Source organism: Rhamphochromis sp. 'chilingali' (genome assembly GCF_963969265.1).
Source record: "Rhamphochromis sp. 'chilingali' genome assembly, chromosome: 1".
Taxonomy (NCBI): domain Eukaryota; kingdom Metazoa; phylum Chordata; class Actinopteri; order Cichliformes; family Cichlidae; genus Rhamphochromis; species Rhamphochromis sp. 'chilingali'.
The window spans coordinates 70,547,724-70,569,943 of NC_137929.1; the positions used below are offsets into that span (position 1 = coordinate 70,547,724).

General features: G+C 39.6%; 1 protein-coding gene across 2 annotated transcripts; it reads right to left on the reverse strand.

Moving 5' to 3' along the window:
* Nucleotides 1–7,851: 7,851 nt before the first annotated feature.
* LOC308396628 (uncharacterized protein) lies at nucleotides 7,852–13,772 on the reverse strand. 2 transcript variants are annotated; one of them, XM_080882079.1, is made up of 5 exons: nucleotides 13,075–13,772; nucleotides 12,859–12,984; nucleotides 11,038–11,355; nucleotides 10,074–10,381; nucleotides 7,852–9,987 (listed from the first exon to the last, which is right to left on the reverse strand). In XM_080882079.1, exons 2-5 carry the CDS (start codon nucleotides 12,908–12,910, stop codon nucleotides 9,922–9,924), a joined length of 744 nt encoding a protein of 247 aa, XP_080738205.1. In that variant the 5' UTR covers nucleotides 12,911–12,984; nucleotides 13,075–13,772; the 3' UTR covers nucleotides 7,852–9,921. The 2 variants fall into 2 exon arrangements, with proteins under 2 accessions (XP_080738205.1, XP_080738206.1); XM_080882080.1 differs by having other exon boundaries at nucleotides 10,055–10,381.
* Nucleotides 13,773–22,220: the final 8,448 nt, after the last annotated feature.

Below are 22,220 nucleotides of genomic sequence, written 5' to 3' on the forward strand. Positions count from 1 at the left end.
GAAACTGTCAGAGGAAACGGAGCCTCGAGCAGCCCGGATATTAGTTTACAGAGGCTGTTAGAATTATATGTCTAACATTAAAATGTTGGTGACACAATAATTTCATCCTAATGGCACTGATATATTCATAGGGTTAATTTTTGAGACAAAATATCATGAGGTAGTCACGATTTTGCAAATATTCCACCTTGTAGTGCAGTTTGCACAAATTGTTGTAAAAACGCACTCAGCCTACAAACATTACTGATCAGTCAAGATCTGCACAAAGTGACAGAAACACTGAAGCAGCTCCACATTTTATTCTTATTGTCATGTATGTCCTATTTGTCAGGTGACAGAACCAACACAAAGCTCAGAGAGCAATGGTGACACAAGGTCACAGGTGGAATTGGATGATGACTTGTTGGTTCATTGTTGTATTTGAAGCACATGTGTGACTGCATGTATGTGGAGTGCCTCACTGTTATTGATCAGGTGACAGAGGCAGCTCTGCCATGTTGTAGCTCGGAGGTGAAGAGGCGAGCTCACAGGTGACTGACTGATGATGTGGTGCTGTAGATTAACTAGTATTTATTATCATGACAATTATCAGGCTGCTTTTAGTCATCCCAGTATCCTCAGTTGAGGCTGAAAGAAGCTTCAGTGCTCTCAGAAGACTAAAAACATGGCTAAGGTCAACAATGACTCGAATGAGATTAAACAATGCTGCTGTGCGTCCACCAGGAGAGACTGGACAGTATAGATGGAAAACCAATATGCCAGCAGTTTATCTCAGTTAACGAGAAGAGCAGGCCTGTGTTTGGCTCCTTCACATAGTGGACATTGAGTTGTTGTGTGGGACACCAGTAGTATTAATGTCTGTTGCTGTAACAGTAGCTCATGCTTAGAATAGAAAATCCCAACTCATTGATCTGATCGGGGCAATAGTGTGGCTAAAATATTGCATAATTTTGCTGACAGATCTTTTACTTTGTGGTAATCTTAGATGGACATAAACCACCAGGTCATTCAGTGCTAATGTATCAGAGATGTTCAAATCAAATCAAAATTTATTTATATAGCACATATTAAAACAACAGTGTTGACCATAGTGCTTCACAGTCAGTAAAAGCATGAGACAGTTAAAAAAAACAATAAAAGAGGACAACAAACAATAGGTAACAACACAACAAGCTAAAACAGCCAACTAGACAGAATCAAAAGCCAAAGTAAAAAAATAAGTTTTAAGACGTGATTTAAAAGACTGGATAGACTCGGCTGTACGAATATAAACAGGGAGGTTATTCCAGAGTCTGGGTGCCACGGATGCAAAGGCCCGGTCACCTCTCGACTTCATTCGAGACCTAGGTTGTGCTAGGAGCCTGTGATTGGACGATCTAAGTGCTCTGTTGGGATTGTATAAGTGGAGTAGTTCAGAGAGATAGCTGGGCGCTAAATTATTCAGAATATTAAAAGTGAACAACAGAATATTAAAATCTATACGATATTTAACAGGGAGCCAATGTAGTTTGGCTAAAATTGGAGTTATGTGTTCATGGATTCTCGTACCTGTTAAAAGGAGAAGGGTCTGGCTGCAGCCACTGTGGAGCTCCACAGTAACCGGATACACGTGACCTCCACAGTAGCCGTAAACACGCATGGATACCGTGGAAGTCTTGCAAGTTGATCGCAAAGGTTGGGACAGAGTCTTTCTTAAATAAATTTGCCGTTAGTGATTCCATAATTCTAGGAATCGTCTAGTTTTCGTACAATGATCATGTTGCCACTTTTTTTGCGTTACAACAACATTCCTTCTTATTTTAATGTTTTTTCATCGTGCTCCATGGCAGAGAAACACACAGATCAATATCTCATTGTCGGCACTGGGTCAAGCTGTCGTAGGTAAGTACATGCATTGTCTCATGACCAGAACGCTACCATTGTTTACATGTTAGGTTTGTTCCTATCTGTGTGTGTATATTCTTTTCTTTGTGTACCTAGCCCCACAGGTGTGCAATAAACCCAGAGAAATCACTGAAACGGTGTTGAACCCAGCACCTTCAATGTCTGGTGACACTGGTAAAATTTCTTATTTTGAATAGTGATTGTCATATATAGGTGAAATAATAATCTTGCATTCATTATCTTGTTGTAGTTGATGGCTCATAAACGAATTTGTTACATGCTGTTTCAAATGAATTTCCTTCTATAGATAGTGCTTATTTTTCTTGCATTTGTATGTATTTAATGTGCATTCTATGTAGTGTTTTGTCTGAAACCTGTTAAAATCCCTATAGAACCTCAGGAAAGAGTTGACAACAAGAAAGCCAATAGAAGGTCTCAACAGATGCAACTTTTCCTGACCTGTGTGGACCACCGTGCGAAGCTCTGACAAAGCCTGAGAACATTTTGGCCAGCCGTTCATCATGGTGTTTTGTACCGCACCCTGGCCAACAACAGCTTGTATGTTAAAGTTTTCAGGTGTTGCAAAGTGCAACTTTTAGTGCTTATCTGATTTGGTCATCCACAGTCTATGACACCTCTCTGTTTTTTTAGCTCAACTATGTTCTGGACATCAGCAGACCCAAAGATGAGCTGATTGTTGAAACGTCTTCTGGATGCCTCACGCGGGCAGACTTTTGGACACTGGGTTTAAACAAACAAATGGAATCGACTGTAAGTATTATTTTTTCTATGAATATGAAATAATAAAGTGTACATTCATTTCTTTCATGATTTTTTCTGTTTCAGATTGGAAATGGCTGTTTTGAGCTTATCACTAAAATTGTCCAGTCAAAGGTACTGTATGTTGTATATGATGATTGTCAAGCTTTAATTTAGAGAGTTGCTGTTTTAAATATTTTTTGTTTACATTCTAGGGGATAAGCATTTACATAGAAAATCTGTATGTCACCCGGACTTGGCTTGCACCCTATGGCTGTGATCCATTGCAGTCCTTTCCTGTAAGTGTACCGTTCTTTAAAGAAACAAGCAAGTAATCCAAATGATTTTTTTTTTATAACTTTGGTGAGAGTTCATATACAGGATACTTAAAAAACAATTCTGTTTCAGACTGATGCTCAGAGGATGCACATCATAGTTCTCCCTCTCTGGACCCCTGGTCATTTCCAGTTGTAAGTCTTGTTTTTTGACACGTACAAACTGTTAGAATTTTGCTATGTGTCTGAGATGTATTCAAGCTTTTATGACGCAGTTTCAAAAGTCTTTGATTGTGATCGCTTGCAATGACATTGTTTTCAGGTTTGAAGTCATGGCTAACTGTCTTTTAGGTACTGAAGCCACCTAAAAGAGAAATCCTCTTTCTTGACCCAATAAACACCAAGGCAGGATTTGGTGGCCAACAATATGTTTCACTTTTGAGGTCACATCTTTATAAGCATTTTTGGTTTGTTCCGGAGTTTTCAGGAACCTGTTCAGTGTTCCAGGTTAAGTGCATCCCAGATCATGTTCTGCTGATCTTGAGTGTTCACACATACAGTACACTCACATGCTTTTTTTATAAACTATATCAGCAAGTTTCTGTGTGGAGTTTGCATGTTCTCCCCGTGTTTGCGTGGGTTCTCTCCGGGTACTCCGGCTTCCTCCCACCGTCCAAAGACATGCAGCTTGTGGGGATAGGTTAATTGGATAATCCAAATTGCCACTAGGTGTGAATGTGCGAGTGAGTGTGAATGGTTGTCTGTCCCTGTGTGTTGGCCCTGCGACAGACTGGCGACCTGTCCAGTCTGTCGCCCTATGACAGCTGGGATACGCTCCAGCGACCCTGAAAAGGATAAGCGGAAGCGAATGGATGGATGGATGGATATATCAGCATGATGCTTCAACATTTTATTCTATTTCTCATCTTCACATTATGATCAAGTCAGTGATGCTGTCTTTAGATGAGTTTCAGACATAAATAGGGTCTTCCAATGTTCTAGTTTAACATAAAAGACCATTAAAAATGAGTTTATAAAATATGCCAACCTTAACTTAAAGCTGTAAATGCTTTATTTTGACCAACTGTGAGCATGTGACTGTACTTTTTCATTTTGTTATGCTGTTTTGTTGAGGTCGTGTTCCTAAGGCCAGTAGTTACAGTTGGTGCTATTAGCAATAAACATTTCACACCCATCATGATGACATCTGTTAACTTGTGAATGTAACTGTCTTTAAAAAAAGGTATCTTGCAGTGAAGATCATTCCCGGGCAGTGGTCAGAAAAAAAGAGCTTTGACTTGAAGGTATGTGCTAGTTTAAGTGTATGGTGAATGATATGAATTACACTAGTCTTCTTCTAAGGGATTTTATTAACGAGCCTTTATTTTCAATGTAATACAGGGTTTTCCAAGCCAAGACTATGGAGTTGACTGTGGGATCTTCATGCTGATGGTAATTTTTCTCTTCTCTTCTTGAGATTCATACAGAAGCTAATTTAAGCTTCTAAAAAAAGGACATTTTTATTTTTTCTTCCAAATAGTCTGCTCTGTACGTGGCACTGGATGCTTGATTTGACTATACTGTAGTAAGTATTCTATTTACTTTCACAGCAATGGAGTCTTGAATCTTTTGAAAGTTGTTAAATATGTTTCATATTAATATTTTACAGTCAGACATGCCCTACTTGTGTAAATGGTGGTGCTTGCTGTTGATGGAGAACTTTGATCTCAGGAGGTATTTATATTTTGACTTCTGTTTTATGTTGTGTCAAAGTTTACACACCTTAACAATATCAACAATTTCTGTTAAGCTCTGGCAAGCTATTTGCACACTGGAGAGAGGAAGCCAAAGCTGTGCTTGAAGGACAACACGTGCCCATTGTCAGACTGAAAAAGTTCCAGGAAGTCAGTCATGTCAGTATTCACTTTAAACAGTAATTACATGGTTAGTGACATTTGAATAACTGTTAAAAAACTGTTGTGCAACAGAGAAATAACTATGTTTTCATCCCCGTTTGCCTGACACAGGAGCCAGCAGTTGTTGAAGATCTGCGTCCTGCTGTGCAGTGGGCTGTCCAAAATAAGGCACTTTTCCGTGGACACGTAACAATGCCCAAATATCTGTCCTTAAATCAAGGGGACCAGCAGAGGGTCTTAAGAGACATGTCAGAGGAAGAAGACACTGGAGCAAGGGACTTGTTCCTCTTTGTTTTTCAGTTTGCAAAGGACATGGAGCTCTTTTTGAAAGCATGTGCTGATGAGCAGGGACTAAGGGTCAGTGCTATGTTTGACATGTAATGGACAAATGAAGGCACTGGCTGTGTTTGTTTGTTTAATATGTCGTTGTTGTTGTTTTTTTTTGTTTTTTGCGTAGTACAAAATTCCAATTAAACTTATTTCAAAATGTTGTTCACTTGATTCTGTGTCCATACTTATAATAAAGGATTACAGTGAAACAGCATTAAATGTAAATGTAACAGCATTTTTTTTAAACTTGTAATTTCAAAATAAAAAGCTTATTGTTGATATTAACAGTAAAGAATTGCAATCAATAATATTTTTATACATTTTAAACATTAACACTCTGGGCTCTATCCTGGCCATTTGTGGACACTTCACTTATTCTTTTTTTTGACTACTGCACTGGAGTGGACCAAAACAATGACACGGGTTTGATCTTAAGGATCTAATAGTTGTGTGTTGTGCATGACATTGCCACACAAATATGTATTTGCAAGATAGAGTAGAATAAATATTACACAGGCTGCAGTGAATCTCTGTTGATACAGACTATTGAGCTTTGAGTTTCCCAGTCAAACTTAGCTTTGAAGCACATGCTAAAAACACTTTTACTCTTGTACATTTCATAACAAGACACCATAGCTGAAATATTAACAAAATATATATTATTAAAAAATTCAAAGCTGCACATACAGCAACAAACACCGTTAGTAAATGTGTCCTGGAGTTTCTGCAGGTGCAGAAAGTGCTGCTGCTGTAAGTAAGCCTAACAGCTTCCAGATCACTTTTCTGGAAAGATGGTAGGAAGGGCATCACTGCTCATTTCTACAGTCTCCCAGATCTTGGAATACAATCCCTTTGTACCATGAAACCACTTCGCAGTACTAGGAGTCCACTAAAACCTATAAAGAGAGTGATCCTGGAAGAAATGGGGCACACACTAGTGACCTCAACAATTGCAAGACAGCCTTTTTCCCGATGCTCAGATGGGGAAAAAAAGGAAGTTTCATGAAAACATTAGGACTTTATCACCGTTTTATCTGAAAAGTTAATGGTAATATATAACCTAACTGGCTATAAAGAGTAAAAAATTTAGATACAATTTTGATTTTGATGAAAAGGACTGGTGCTATTTTAAAGAGTCACGTCGGTAAAAGTAGAAAAATGTTTTAAGAAATCTACATTTTATAGCATTTTGTGAACATACACAAAAAGTGGCCATTTTTGGCAACAAACAAGCTGAGAGAGTTTTATATTTTTTGCTCTCCTTGAACAAAAATAATAGTGCATAATAATCAATGTTGATGTTAATCAATTAGATGTCCCAGACTCTACTATTAATAATACAGCAGTCCCTCGTTTATCGCTGGTGTTACGTTCTAAAAATAACCCGCGGTAGGTGAAATCCATGAAGTAGCCAACTTTATTTTTTACAATTATTATAGATGTTAAGACTGTAAAACCCCTCACTACATGCTTTATACACTTTTCTCAGACAGACATGAACATTTTCACACTTTTCTCTTTTGTTTAAACACTCTTAGAGTTCAAACCTTCGTAGAAACATGAGTCCAGTATTATGGAACGAAACCTAAAGGTGCATTTGAGGGTGCAAAACGTTTCGTCGGCATTGTTGTGTTTGTTTGGGAGAAAACTTACAAACATACAGTACAGCACTTCAGAGTTACACTGCTAGCGAAGATATATGTAAATTCGACAAGCTAAACGCATTCTGTACTGTACAGCAGGAGTCCCGAACCTTTTTGCACCACAGACCACTTTAATGTCAGACAATATTTTCAGGGAACGACCTTTAAGGTGTCGCGGATAAATACAACAAAAGAATTAAAAAAAGAAACTGTGGTATTTTGTAAATATAATAATAAACGTGACTTGAGCTGTGTGCCAACAACAATGACAGTGACATCCTCCTCTCTGCTTCTTAATGCTCTCTGGTCGCTATGGTAACGCGTAAATAGTTCTTTCAAAATAAGACACACAACTACAACCATACATTTCACATCGGAGGATCAACTATCGCAGAACGGTACCAAAGGACTCACGGACCGGGACCCGTCCGTGGGCCTATTAGGGACCGCTCCTGTACAGGAGACACTGGACTAGATTGATTGACAATGGTCTACAGCAATCAGAACGCACAACACGATGTACTGTAAAACAAATAAATAAATCAGCGAAACAGCAAGTGTCGCGGAAGGTGCGCCGCGTTATAGCGAGGGACCACTGTACACTTTTGGCCACGAACAATTTAGGGGATGGTGAATTTTTTTGAACAAACCCAGAGTGTTAAAAACCCCCCACTTAAAACCATTTTTATTTCTCAGCAGCATCAATAGTAACAAAAACGCAATTTAGTTTTCGCTGTCAAAGTCGATTTAACTGAAGTTACGTGTTTCCAGTTACTGTGGAGGTCACGTGTTTCCGGTTACTGTGGAGCTCCACAGTGGCTGCAGCCAGGTGCTCTTGGTTAAAAGACGCGCAGCTGCATTTTGAATTAACTGGAGCCGGCAAAGAGAAGAGTGTTGGAGGCCCGAGTAGAGGGAGTTACAGTCGTCCAATCTGGATATTCTGCCCTCACTAGGGTGTGAAGCTGGTTTCTAGCTTGGCAGATAGCTAACAGGTCCACAATAAACATCCAGGAGTCAGCGGATACGTTTTAGATGTTACTGTTGAAGCACTGTAAAACTGGTACAGAAACAAAAATAAAATATTACATTTCTGCTGTAATTGCATTTTCTTTACAACATCAAACATTAAGCCATGCACTACAATGTATATAACACATAAACACAAACTTATCCAAACCCTTTCACTGGTTATTAGGCCCACGCATTTAGCGATTAGCTTAATGCTAACATTACATGGGAAATCCCATAGACGGGCTAACGTGTTAGCATCGCGGCCGTTTTACCTCACAAAAGAAAGTTTTCCACACAAACCTCTAAACTGCTACACAAAACTATCGCGGGAAAGCTTACAAAACAGATAGCAACTACTTACAGGCATGTGCTCTCTCAGGCTCAGCAAGAAAAAGTGAACAAAAAGTGGAACAGACAACAGTTTGGCTATAGGACTGTTTTTCACTGGTGAGGTACTACGGCAAGTCTGCTGGTACAAAAAACACACACCCAAATGATCATGCCTGCCTTAAAGGGGCAGCACACTGGATGTAATAAATGCGTGGATAAGCTTTTCAAGGTCCTTTAAAGGAAGGAACGGCTTTGCTTTAGATATCTGACGCAACTGGTAAAAGCTGTTTTTTTATGTTGGTGTAATGCAACTGAAGTAATGTTGTTAAGTCTTTGAACTCATATTCGTTTATTGTCATGACTGTATTTCAGGGCTGGACTGGCCATCGGGCATACCGGGCATTTGCCCAGTGGGCTGCTCGTGATTTTTCGTTTTTATTGGCCGATGGGGTTTTCTTCCTTTTCTTTTTTTAACGGTATAAATGAGTGGTGGTGGATTGGCCAGTTGGTCATGATCGACTCTGGGCTGGACCAATTACAGCCGAGGAGGTCAAACTTTAAAGTTAAGGTGAAAAGGAACGGGATTTGTGCCGTACTACTTCAGCTAGAAAGTTGCTAATTCAATCATGAAACTGATCAATGATCAGCTGATCGGCTTTTCTCTCTGCGCCAGAAAGAGGAAACCAGCGGAGGTCGAATTAAACAACAGCAGCACGTTTAAGCTTGATCAGCTGTTGTTAGAATTTATTTAATATTAATTTCTAGTATCAGCTGATGTTTGCTGGAGCCACAGCTGTAAAGCTGCTGGTCATGATGTCGGTTTGGATATGTGGTGAGAGGGAAACATGAAGATGAAACCAGGAGATGTCCTTACTGAATCATCAGAGCTGTGATGGAGAAACAGGTTTACCTTTCAGGTGACAGGAATGAGTTGAAGGGAAGTTCTGAACTGTTTCTGTGTGCTACTGTTTAGAATACCAGAATAGGGAAGGTGGTGTAGGTTTAAGTTTAATTATAAAGGCTTTAAAGGATTTTTGACTTTTCCTGTAATACCATGGTGGGCCGGTCACTAGTCAAAATGCCCATATTTTGTGCCAGTCCAGCCCTGCTGAATTTGAAGTTATTTTTATTTTTGTATGATACCTGATTTATATTGAATATGACTGAAGTAAACTAAAGTCTAAACTACTTAGTCATTTGTTTAATTGTAATTTAGCATTATATAACTCACATATAAAACTATCAATTGTAATTTTAAATGGTTTAAAAGCATGTAGAATAGCATATGTAGGCAAGTACATTTCTCCTTTTTATCAAGAAGCAAAGACAAAAAGGAAAAAAAACTGAATCATTCGTCCCCACCAATGCCAAAACGAAATCTACGCCCTTGCACACAGCTGTGTCCAGCAAGCTCCACCCACTGCTCCTAAAAAGGTGTGGTCAGTGATGGATCTCAGCTTCCCGTGCCCCTCCCCTCCCCTGCAGCCGAGCCACAAACATCCACAGATACACACAGTGTTGTTAACGGTTACTCCACATGCACATGACACTGACACACCTTATATTTGGTCAGACTTACAGAAACAGCCAACAGTGCACTTTCCAAGAACACAGGTTTGTCGGAGTTTATACATTAGCTGTGTGATCATACTGAGAACACACAGGACTCAACAGGCCTCAGTATCAGCTGACAGCATCTTCAGCACCATCTGTTCACTGATGTCCTTCACTGATCAATAATCAAATAAACACATCAAACTGATTGATCAGTGATCAGAGCAGACGGATCAGTGGAGCTGATCCTGATGGCCTCTGCTTATTTCTCGGCCTGATTTTTCCCTGCAGAGGAAACAGAAGAGTCACTCCTCACACACACACACACACAAACATGAATGAACTAACTAACCTTTGACTGTGAGCCACACCCTCTTGTATCTCCAGGCCTCCTTGCTGTTGACCTCACATCCGTATCTCCCAGCATCTCCCACTTTGAGGTGTCTCAGGGTCAGACTGAGGTCTCCAGACTTCAGAGCGTCTTCATTCATCTCAGTGCGACCTTTGTAATGGTCGTCCTGTTTGTCGGGCCGGTCAGAGCCGTTCTCATACACGTGGACCTTCATGTATTCTGGTTCATAACATTTCCACACCACTTCACTGTCGTCAGGCAGGTTTTCTGTGGTTTGAAAGGGAAGACAGATGGACTCCGCCCCCTCCTCCTCCTCCACCTGACACTCTGAGAGGACAACAAACAACGTGAGCATGTCAACATTTTACTTGTTATTGATGACACACCAGTCGTGGACTTTATGTTTTTACTTAATCCCCCAGTTTTTATGTTGATTCATAAAAGCTGAATCAACATAAAGCGTCTACAGCCTGTTCATAGCCCAGCATCATCCTTAAACCATTGGCTGTCTGAGCGGTGTGTAGACTCATGTGGGTCTCTGAGATTCTGATGAGGAGAGACAGCATCTATCCAGCTTTGGAAGAAGCATTTAGGGAAATCTGTATGCAACACTGAGACCAGGATGTTTCCGGCTCACACACCTGCTGCTGTTGTAAAGGTTTCCATCACTCGTCTCATTTTAGGACATTGGGAACGAGCTCAGGGTTTGTTTTTGCAACACTATAGCCGGGCTGATAGAGTCAGAGCTCTGAAGTCTTATGTCTGATTCTCTTACACTCATCTCATCTCATGAACGTCCTCACAATATCTGAACCACTACAAAAATGAATCAAATTTACAGTTTCCCACAAACTTATCTTTGAGCCTGGTTGATGCTTTAACTGCTGACATTTACCAGTTTCTCTCCCACAAACTACTTCAGTCATTACAAACCACTGACTTATCAAACACAAACTGTGAATAAGGATCATCTGCATACTGACCTTCGACTTTCAGCTCCACTTTTTTCTCCATCAGGACTTTTCCCTCCCTGCTGTAGGCGGTGCAGGTGTAGGTGTCCCTGTCTGTGTGTGTGGGGTATGTCAGGGTCAGACTGAGGTCTCCAGTCTTCAGCGGGTCTTCAATCATTTCTGTTCGGCTCCTGTAACGTCTGTGCTGTTTTTCAGAGTCTTCCTGATACACGTGGACTATCCTGCCATCTCTGTCCTTCCACACGACTTTATTTACCTGAGACAGGTGAACTGTGGCTTTGCAGGGCAGCTTGGCAGACGTCACACCTGAACCCACCTCCACCTCACGAACTGAAAGAACAACCAAGCACAACATGAGCTGCACAGCATCAGCAGCAAACTTCCTTTGACAGGATGAAGTGAAATGTTTGCAGTAAAACATGTTGGACTGGTTCCAGTCTGAAACGTGTTCCTTTGCTCCATGAAGAGACTGTGCTGTGTTTGGTGTCCAATCAGCAGCAGAGCTGAACTGAACGTGTCTGCCAGATACCACAGAGTCAAAGCTTTCTGCGTCTCATGGTTTCACTCCAGTCAAAGCTGTGAAGAGTGTAAAAGCTCGAGGGAGAGGTGGACACAGTGTTTCTGTAACACTCATCACACATCTGACTGCACTTACAGTAAACCATGGACAGGGTAACACATGGACCTGCTGTCCTGATGTTACTCTGTGTTTTCTGAAGTCCTGCTTCCAGCCTGGAGATGAGCTTCTTCAATGGTTGTCACAGCTTTTTCTATCCATGGGGCCTTTTTTCTTTAACTATTATAAGACTAATCCATCTGACCAAGAGAAGGATCATCAGAGGAGAGCTGAAACTAACAGGTGTGGTTATTGATTGCACCTAACTGTTATGTTATCAGTCAGTTGCATCATCAGTGGATAGCAGGATGGACACTCCTGCAGGCACTTAGAGCTCAGCGCGTCTCCTCACTACCAGCTTTAGTTACTTTCTGTTAGCCTATTGTTGAAATCTCCCAATCCTTTGAATCTTTGGGCTGAAGGAAGGACAATACTCGGTGTATAAATGCTCAATCAACAATCATTTATTTCCATACAATTCAACACTTATGAGCATTAGAACCATCATGATGGGGAGACCTGCATGAAGAGGGTCACAGCATGTCTCAAAATGGTGACGGGTTGCTCAGCTTCTTATAGCCTCTAGCGGCCCCCACCTAGTCGTAAAAGCCTAAACATTCACATTCTTTCTCTCTTACTAAGTTATGACCTCGGCTCCTTGTTTCTCTGCTCTCTGTAAGGTGGGGGTCTGTCTCTTCTATTATCGGCACAAGGTCCTCTGCACACAACATTCTCTTCATGACTCAGCAGTATGAAATGTCAAGAAACAGTGTAACACATTCAACAGTGTCGAGTAATACAGGTCAATCCAATAGATCTAATGATTTTCACACTCTTTTAAGTCAGAAGTATAATGCAAACTAAAACTACATACTGATCACACCATCTAAACTAAAGGATAATATCTGTCCTACAGCTGTTATCATAATTCAACTACTTTGATTACATATATAAGGTAACATATGGTAACAGAATAATATCACACTATAATGATAATACCAGAAACTTTGGCCCTTCAAACAAAGAGTCGGTCCAGACGTCTTGTACAGGATAACTGGGATCTAACAGTTCGTGGTAACCATCAGTGATGTAAAGATCACTAACAACTCATTCAGGACAGAGACGTCAGCTATGGTGCTGTCAAATCACCAAATCAAACTTTGCTGATTACCTTCAAGGTTCTGATATTTCATCAGATGGTCCAATAAAACACTCACCTTCTTTGTTCTTTAACGTTTTGTATCTACAAGACAGCCATGCAGCAAACATAACAGCCAGAAGAACCACAGGAACCAGGACACCTGAGAGGACTTTGAACCAGACTGCAGAACGAGGAGGAAGTTCTGTGATCGACACAAAACAAACAACCTGAACATCAACCAACAGATTTTTAGAACTTGCCATTAGCATGCATCTGACCTGACAGCACTGACCTGTGACCTTCAGGTCTACATAGGTCTTGTTCCGATCTTGTCCATGCTTGCGGTATGTGCAGGTGTAGGTTCCACTGTCAGAGACTGTGGGCTTCCTCAGAGTGAGGCTGAGGTCTCCAGTCTGCAGAGCCTCGGCTCTCAGTGATGTTCGACTGAAGTAACGAATGTTCTGATCTTTAAAATCGTCACCACTCGGCAGACGCACGTGGACCGTTGGGTCCTTGAGCTCCTCACGGTCCCACACTGCTGCTGTGGACTCAATGGTAACATCAGCTTGTACCTGACAGGGCAGCAGGACAGACTCCACCCCCTCATACACCTCCACCCCTGAGGCATGCTGGGAACCTGAGGATAAAAATATAAAGCAGGTGAGTGCTGTGATTTTGTAACAGCTGAGAGACACAGGACATCAGGTAAAGTTCCAAAGAGTTTCCTGATGGTTCACAGATGAACTAAACAGGTAAAGAGGAGCCGACTGAGTCAACAACCAGGAAAGTGAGTGACTCAGTAGAAGCAGACGTCCTCATGTGCAAACATGTCAGCCTGTCTGACTCTGAGCCGTCCCTCTGATGGACACAGCTCTGATGCTGGAACATTTTGTGGTGGATTTGTGTGTGACATGTATACCTATATAACTATATAGACTATCTATCTATGTGCACTGAACATAGATATTTTAACTTTCACGCAGAGTCTTAAGCACATGGTTTATTAAGGGGGTACAGTAACAGTTGATGTACGGGGAGATTTCTCCTGAGTAACTCAACCTCCCCAATACACACTCGTCTTTCATGCAGCACAACCAAAACAGTTACACTGTATGCGTGTCTGTGATTATGTCATACGATATAATCTCACACACACACACACACACACACACACACACACACACACACACACACACACACACACACACACACACACACACACACACACACACACATACAGTGAATTTCCTTTCAGTGTGGAGATGATGCAGCAGAATTTAGCTTTGTGTTGGGTTCTGATGAAAAACAATCAGTAAGGTTTCGTTTGTATATTTACAACAATTAATGCAAAATGAATCAGAATAATCTGAACGAAGCTGACAAATATGTAAAAGATGCCACTGTGACATGAAACAGGTGAACAGCAGAGATGCAGTTTGTTCACAATAAGTTCAATATGACCTAATGTTATATTAACAAAGTTACCATTGAAATGTTAAGATACTGAAGTGAAAAACTGAAGACACTTACTTCAACCTTCAAATATAAACAGCTTCTAAACAAACTGCTGTGATGTTGTGTTTCATGAGTCATCAACCTGTTCTTCATGAGCTGCTTCAAAATGAATAAAACACTGAGATCTGTGTGAATGTGTGTCAGTGCTTTATTCATGATGAACTAAAACCTCACTGAGCTTCATAGTTCTCAGTTATTTGAGCCACATGGTGGGATCCACCCTGCATCACCCGAGCAGGGAGGGCTTCATTCAGCAGGACACAGAGAGCAGACATCAGTGCACTGCATATATAATAACCTGTGTGTGTGTGTGTGTGTGTGTGTGTGTGTGTGTGTGTGTGTGTGTGTGTGTGTGTGTGTGTGTGCGCACATGCATGCAGAGTATCAGAGCAGCTTTCTTACCGAGTAAGAGGAGCATCAGCATCAGTGGCATCTTCATAAATCTGATCCTCAGTCAGACACACGCAGCAGCACTGCAGACACTCCCAGAGGCTGCTGCACAAACACCAGCTTACTTTCACTTTCATTTTCATGCAAGGGTTAAAAATGATTGATTTTTAGTTTGAGATTTATTATTATTGTTGTTTTTCTGTCCTGTTCAGCAGCTTTAGAAGGAGAATTATGATCTGAATGCTTCGTCAGTTTATTTATCTTGTATGTGAATAAATAATATGTATTGTGTAACAGTGTTTGAGCTGACAGGCTGGGAGGGGCAGATTATCAAGAAGAAAGAACAAGCTAGAGTGAGAAAGAGAAAGAGAAAAGAGGGAAAATGTGCAGTAAAGCTGTTCAGAGGCTCTGAAAGATAAAATTATCTGAGAGTCCCGATCAAAAGTTTAAGACTGCTTGAAAAATGTCAAAAAATCCTGTTTTGCTTGGTTGGATCTTAACAAGGTTCCAAGTAGAGCTTCAACATGCAACAAGAAGAAATGGGAGGAAACAGTTTTTGAGCCTGCAATTTATTTAAAACAATGCTTAAACTGAAACAGGCAGTTTTACAGCTGATCAAAAGAAAAGAAAGAAACACAGAGACTAAATGCACACAAGGAGGTGATCAGGGGAAGTAGAAACACACGAGGAAACAGCTGACTGGAATACACCTGATGACCAACGTTCCCTCTAATGTTTCATGTGTCTGAACACACAAACTGAGCGTCCCTTGGACCACTGTGAGCAACAGCAGACGTGTGCACTGTGGTCACGCCAGCATCCAATCCATCCAAGTTACATGTTTATTAAAGTAATCAAATTACAGCATTTATGTTAGACTACTTTTAATTAACTGCTTCAGCCCACTTACAATGAAAATAAAATCTTGTTCCTGACCTGTGCAGCATGTTAACACTATTGGAAGTAAAAATAACTTGAACTCCAATTTTGAAAACACAACTTTATTATTATTTTTTTCTTAATCTTTAAATATAGTAAACATACCTTATGTGCCACAGACTGCTCCCAAACACGAGGGGACAAGTAATACCTCTAAAACACTTAAGTTGGCTTTATTAAACGTTAGATCTTTAGCTGGGAAAACATTTTTAATTAATGATTTAATCACTGAGCACAGCCTTGATTTTATGTTTCTAACTGAAACTTGGTTGGACCAAAGTAACAGTGGAGCTGTTCTCATCGAGACGACCCCTCCTAACTACAGTTTTATCAGTGAGGTCAGGGTGAGCAGGAGAGGAGGAGGGGTTGCTGTCTTATTTAATGAATCATTTCAATGTAAGCAGCTATCTCCTGGAAGTTTTCAGTCTTTTGAATATGTGGCTTTACAGCTGAAGGCCCCATCCAAAGTTGTGTTTCTTAATGTTTACAGGCCTCCCAAATACTGCACAGACTTTTTTAATGACCTCAGTGAACTGCTGTCTGTGATCTGTGTTGATTTTGACTGTGTAATTATTGCTGGGGATTTTAACATTCATGTGGACAACCCTCAGGACAAAGGGACTAAAGACCTGAGTAACACTCTGGGCAACTTTGGGCTGACTCAGCATGTAACAGAGGCCACACATAATAGAGGACACACTCTTGACCTACTGATCTCCAAAGGCCTGAGCATTTCAAAGGTTACTGTGTCTGATGTGGGCGTGTCTGATCATTACTGTGTTTTCTTTGAAAGTAAAATCTCAGCCCACACAAATATATCAACAACAGTGATCACAAAACTGTGTATAACTGAACACAGTAGTGCAATTTTTAACCAGGTCTTCCCATTAACACCTGACCTGTCCAGAGGGTCAGTCAATGAGCTCGTCAATAGCTTCAATGCTAACATGTTAAATGTAATGGACACTATTGCTCCCATTAAGGTGAAGGTTATCTCTGGAAGGAAAAAGTCTCCATGGAGAAACTCCACACTGGTGAAAAATGAAAAAAGAAAGTGTAGGAAAGCTGAGCGCAGATGGAGAAAAACAAACCTCCAGGTTCATTATGACATTTATAAAGAGAAACTTCACAATTATAATTTACAACTGAAGAGTGCAAGGTCTTACTTCTCTGACATCATCACTAAAAACAGCCATAATGCTCGGGTCTTATTTTCCACAGTTGACAGGCTAACAAACCCTCCTGTGCCAGTGGCAGCTGAACTTCATTCAACCATGGCCTGCAATGACTTTGCCAAATTCTTCACTGAAAAAATCCAAAAAATTAGACAAGCAATTGGTACATCAACAGCAGATCCAGGATATGTACTGTGTCCACCAAAAAACTGTTTAAACACCATGAAACAGTTTCAACCTATTAACAGCAAAGACCTGGAGGACATCTTAGGTCAACTGAACTCCTCCTCCTGCTGTTTAGATGTCCTGCCAACAAGTTTTTTCAAAAAGGTCTCAAAGACTTTAGAGTCAGACCTGTTACAGATCGTCAACTTTTCTTTATTATCAGGTGTGTTTCCAGAACCACTAAAAACTGCTGTAATCAAACCTATACTGAAAAAGGACAATCTTGACAAGACACAAATGAACAACTACAGGCCGATCTCAAATCTCCCATTTTTAAGTAAGATCATTGAAAAAGCAGTTTCTCAACAGCTCAGTTACTTCTTAAAACAGAATAATTGCTACGATGCCTTCCAGTCAGGTTTTAGACAGAACCACAGCATTGAAACCGCTCTGACCAAAGTGTTTAATGACATATGTCTGAACACAGACAGTGGAAAAATGTCAGTCTTAGTTTTACTGGATCTCAGTGCAGCATTTGATACAGTTGACCACAACATATTACTCAAACGACTGGAGAACTGGACAGGTCTTTCAGGAACTGTACTAAACTGGTTCAAAACATACTTAGAAAACAGGAAATACTTTGTATCAATAGGTAACTTCACATCTGAGCAGACAAGTATCACATGTGGAGTTCCCCAAGGTTCCATCTTGGGACCCCTTCTGTTTAACATTTACATGCTCCCACTGGCACAGATTATAAACAACAACAAAATAAACTATCACAGCTATGCAGATGACACACAAATATATATCACAATGTCACCAGGAGACCGAGGCCCTGTACAGGCTCTTGGTAAATGCATTGAGGAAATCAATGACTGGTTGTGCCACAATTTTCTCCAGCTAAACAAAAACAAAACTGAGGTAATAGTCTTTGGCGCCAAAGAAAAACGATTACAGGTCACCAGAGAACTTCAATCTATACATCTAAAAACCACAAACCAGGCGAGAAATTTGGGTGTAGTGATGGATGCAGACCTAAACTTAGAAAAACACATTAAGACAATAACAAAGTCAGCTTACTATCACCTCAAGAATATATCAAGGATAAAAGATCTGATGTCTCAACAGGACCTGGAAAAACTAGTCCATGCATTCATCTTTAGTAGGCTTGATTACTGTAACAGCATCTTTACAGGTCTACCTAAAAAATCAGTCAGACAACTACAGCTCATTCAGAACTCTGCTGCTCGAGTCCTCACTAAGACCAAAAAAGTGGACCACATCAGTCCAGCTCTGAGGTCTTTACACTGGCTGCCTGTCCGTCAGAGGATAGACTTTAAAGTTCTGATGCTGGTCTATAAAGCTCTGAATGGTTTAGGACCAAAATACATCAGTGACCTCCTGACCCAGTATGAACCTTCCAGATCCCTCAGGTCATCTGGATCCGGTCTTTTATCAGTTCCCAGAGTCAGAACCAGACACGGAGAAGCTGCATTCAGCTTTTATGCTCCTTATATCTGGAACAAACTCCCAGAAAGCCTCAGATCAGCTGAAACACTCAGTTTATTTAAATCCAGGTTGAAGACTCACCTGTTCTCAGCTGCATTTGAATAAAGCACCAAATCCACACTTTTAAGCTTAAATTTCAAAACTTACATTAACTACTGATCTTATCTATTTCTGATTTTATCTGTTTTGATTTTATATACTGTTTTGTTTGTTTGTTTGTTTGTTTGTTTGTTTGTTTGTTTGTTTGTTTGTTTGTTTGTTTGTTTGTTTGTTTGTTAAGTGGGTTTAGAGCTCTGGGTAGCTCCCCAGCTGGGTCTAGACTGGGTCTAGAGAGTATTTTAAATTCAGGGAATTTAAAATAGAAAGTAGCTCGTCCACAGAAGGACTGGTAGCTCCCCTTACGATAAGGGTTCAGATCGCGCGAACAGGTGTGAAATGTGTGTGTTTAGTTAGTTTGTTTGTTTGCTTGTTTTAATCAATTTTAAATCATGCTTTTTATCTGTTTTGATTTTATATACTGTTTTGTTTGTTTGTTAATTAGTTTGTTTGTTTGTTTGTTTTAATCAATTTTAAATCATGCTTTTTATTTGTTTTTGTTTCTAATGTCTCTGTAAAGCACTTTGAATCACCTTGTTGTTGAATTGTGCTATACAAATAAATTTGCCTTGCCTTGCCTTAAATAGTATCATCAACATCAGTACATCTGTACATCAGTTGAAAAGCTGCATCAAAAATTCAAGTAAGGAGTTACTTGTCCAATGAAGCCTTCAATAGGTGGACTTCATTTTTAAAGCAAAAATCTGAGTAATTTTCAAGAAGCGACATTTGTGAATGAAAAATTTTGCAACTATAAACAAGTTGTTAATCCCAAATTCTATTTTCTTATTTTCTGTTTGTAGGCCAAATCTAATTACTTGAAAGGTTAGAGAAGGGCAGTCAATATTTTTAGAGGTTAACCAGGACTGAAAATCATCCCACAAACATCTGGAACTCTCACATGAATAAAAAAGGTGCTCTGTAGTCTCAATATCACTGTTGCAAAAAGTGTGTTCGTATCTATACTGAATTTCTTGTGAAGACAGTCGTTGGACGGGTATATGGCATTTAAGATTTTAAAGTGATTTTCTTTTGCTTTTGGTGGAATTGGAAAAGAAAGATACTCAGTCAAAAACCTCGAGTTATAATCTTTAAACAAATATTTTCTTTTTAATTGAGAAGGAAAAAGTTGTTTGGTTAGAATTTTGCATGTCTTTCCTTCAAATTGACGATCATCAATAATTAGGGACGGCTCACAAATTATAGAGGAAGAACAGGTTAAACTGGCTTTAGCCATCTGAATCACTGCAGGGGGAATGGCTTTCACAACTTTAATGAATTTACTCTGAGTACATGATAAGCCATAATTATCTATGAATTTATTATATGATAATAATAAATATATATTTTAATATTTAATTTAAATAAATACTTATTTTCCACCCTGATTTATGAATAAATTCTTTACAAATCCTACCATGTGGATTCATGGATTTTTTTTTCACATTCTGTCTCTCACAGTGGAAGTGTACCTCTGGTGCAAATTACTGACCTCTGTCATCATTTTAGGTGGGGGAACTTGCACAATCGGTGGCTGACTAAATACTTTTTTGCCCCACTGTATATATATAATAATAAAAACTGCAAAGCTAAACTTAACCCTGGTTAACCCTGGTAGTTGATTGATTGATTGATTGGTAATTTATTTCAACATGTGAACAATATACAAGTACATTTAGAAAAGAAATGAGAGAAAAAAAATATACTATACAAATTACATACAAAAAAACATTCTGATTAATTTACATGTTGAAAGGGAGTGGGAAGAAGTATACACTTATTTAATCCCACCCCTGTCCCATAAATTATCAGTTAATATTTAGTCAGCTTCCTTACTGATATAATTTGTAATAAAAATAGTGAACAGATTTCTGATATACTATATACTATAATATCACATCATGAATTTTTTGTTTGTTTGTTTTTAAATAGAGACATTCACTTAATTTAAATATTTTCCTTTTCTTTATAGATCGAGAAGATCATATTTTTATAACTCTTTTTGAACAGTTTTATGTTTGGACATTGCTTTAATTCCATATTCAGTTTGTTCCATAGTTTCACTCCTTGAACAGAAACACAAAAGCCTTTTCTTGTAGTACGTACCTTCATTGTTTTGAAGTTACAAAAACCCCTTAAATTATAACTTCCTTCTTTCAAAAAAAACATACTCTGAATATTACCTGGCAGTTCTTTATTTTTTGCTTTGAATAGAATTTGTGCTGTTTGGAATTTCACTATATCGTCAATTTTCAATATTTCAGACTGCAAAAATAGTGAGTTTGTATGTTCCCTATAACCTGCATTGTGGATGATTCGAATTGCTTTCTTTTGAAGAGTAAAAAGTGAATGTAATGTGGTTTTATAGTTATTGCCCCAGACCTCTGCACAATAGCTTAAGTATGGTGAAACCAGTGAACAGTAGAGAATATGAAGTGATGTTCTGTCGAATACCTGTTTTGCCTTGTTTAGTACTGCAATGCTTCGTGATACTTTGGAATGAATATATCTTATGTGAGCTCTCCAGTTAAGTTTTTCATCAGTTAACCCTTAACCCTGGTAGTTTGCCCTGGTTCAGCTTTGACAAAGTTGTCATCTTGTACCCTGTCAGAGCCCTGTATGCTTGCAGAGACCCCTACAGTAGGGCAACATGCAAATGTCCAAACCTTTGTGTTTTAGCTTTATTTATGTCTTACACAGCATCCAACTCTTTAGCTGACTTAATAACTTCAGCTAAAGTGAATAGTTAGTCTAATTCATTAGTGCAGCATTACTGGATCACCTCTGTTTGAAGTGATATAACGTGATGTACAACTATCACTGAAACAGCAAACTTTGTAAATAAACAAACAACACTTCTCACAAAATGTGTTCTTTATACCTGACTGTATACCTTCAAGCCTGTAGTTATATTTATTATCAGTTAGAGCCCCTCCTCATTGTTCTTCTTTGGTGCAACCCTATAAATACAGTGTACCCCTTTTGCCTCTCCCCTTTTCTACAATTCCCCAGTGGGAGACGTGGGTAATTCGTATGGGACTCATGGAGCATCTCTCTATGAGCACTCAGTGCTTTAAACAGTTCGTCTCAGTTTAACCAGCAGCCTTCACACCACACATCACACAGACATGGAAACTTCAAACCCTCAGACTGAAGACACCATCGGAAATAAATAGATTGTGATGAAGATGAAGAACTGGACCAGTTTGCTGTGGTTTCTTCTGTTCCTGTCAGAAATAAGAGTCTGGCAGCACTTTGCTCTCCTTCCACATGTTTAAGGAGGAAGTGAAGACGAGTGAGTCAGTCGTCTTCCTCTGTGGGCCCAACATCAGGCAGCAGCCACGTATTTGTAAAAACCCAGCACACTGCTTCAGAAACACTGAGTCCAGGTGACCAGAGTCATGTGATCAGTGAGGTCTTCACTCAGGACGTCACTGCTTCAGGACCTGATTCGGAGGTTTATAAGGACGTGGATCATTGGTGTTGTGTGAGAGCTGGTGAACCATGGGGAACATAAATAAAAACCAGGCCATCAGCAATTTACCTCTCAGTTCTAAAACCTACATAATACACTATACATATAGTTATATGGGTTATAGTATGTTATAAATAAATGTAGCTTCACGCTGCACTTCATATGTTT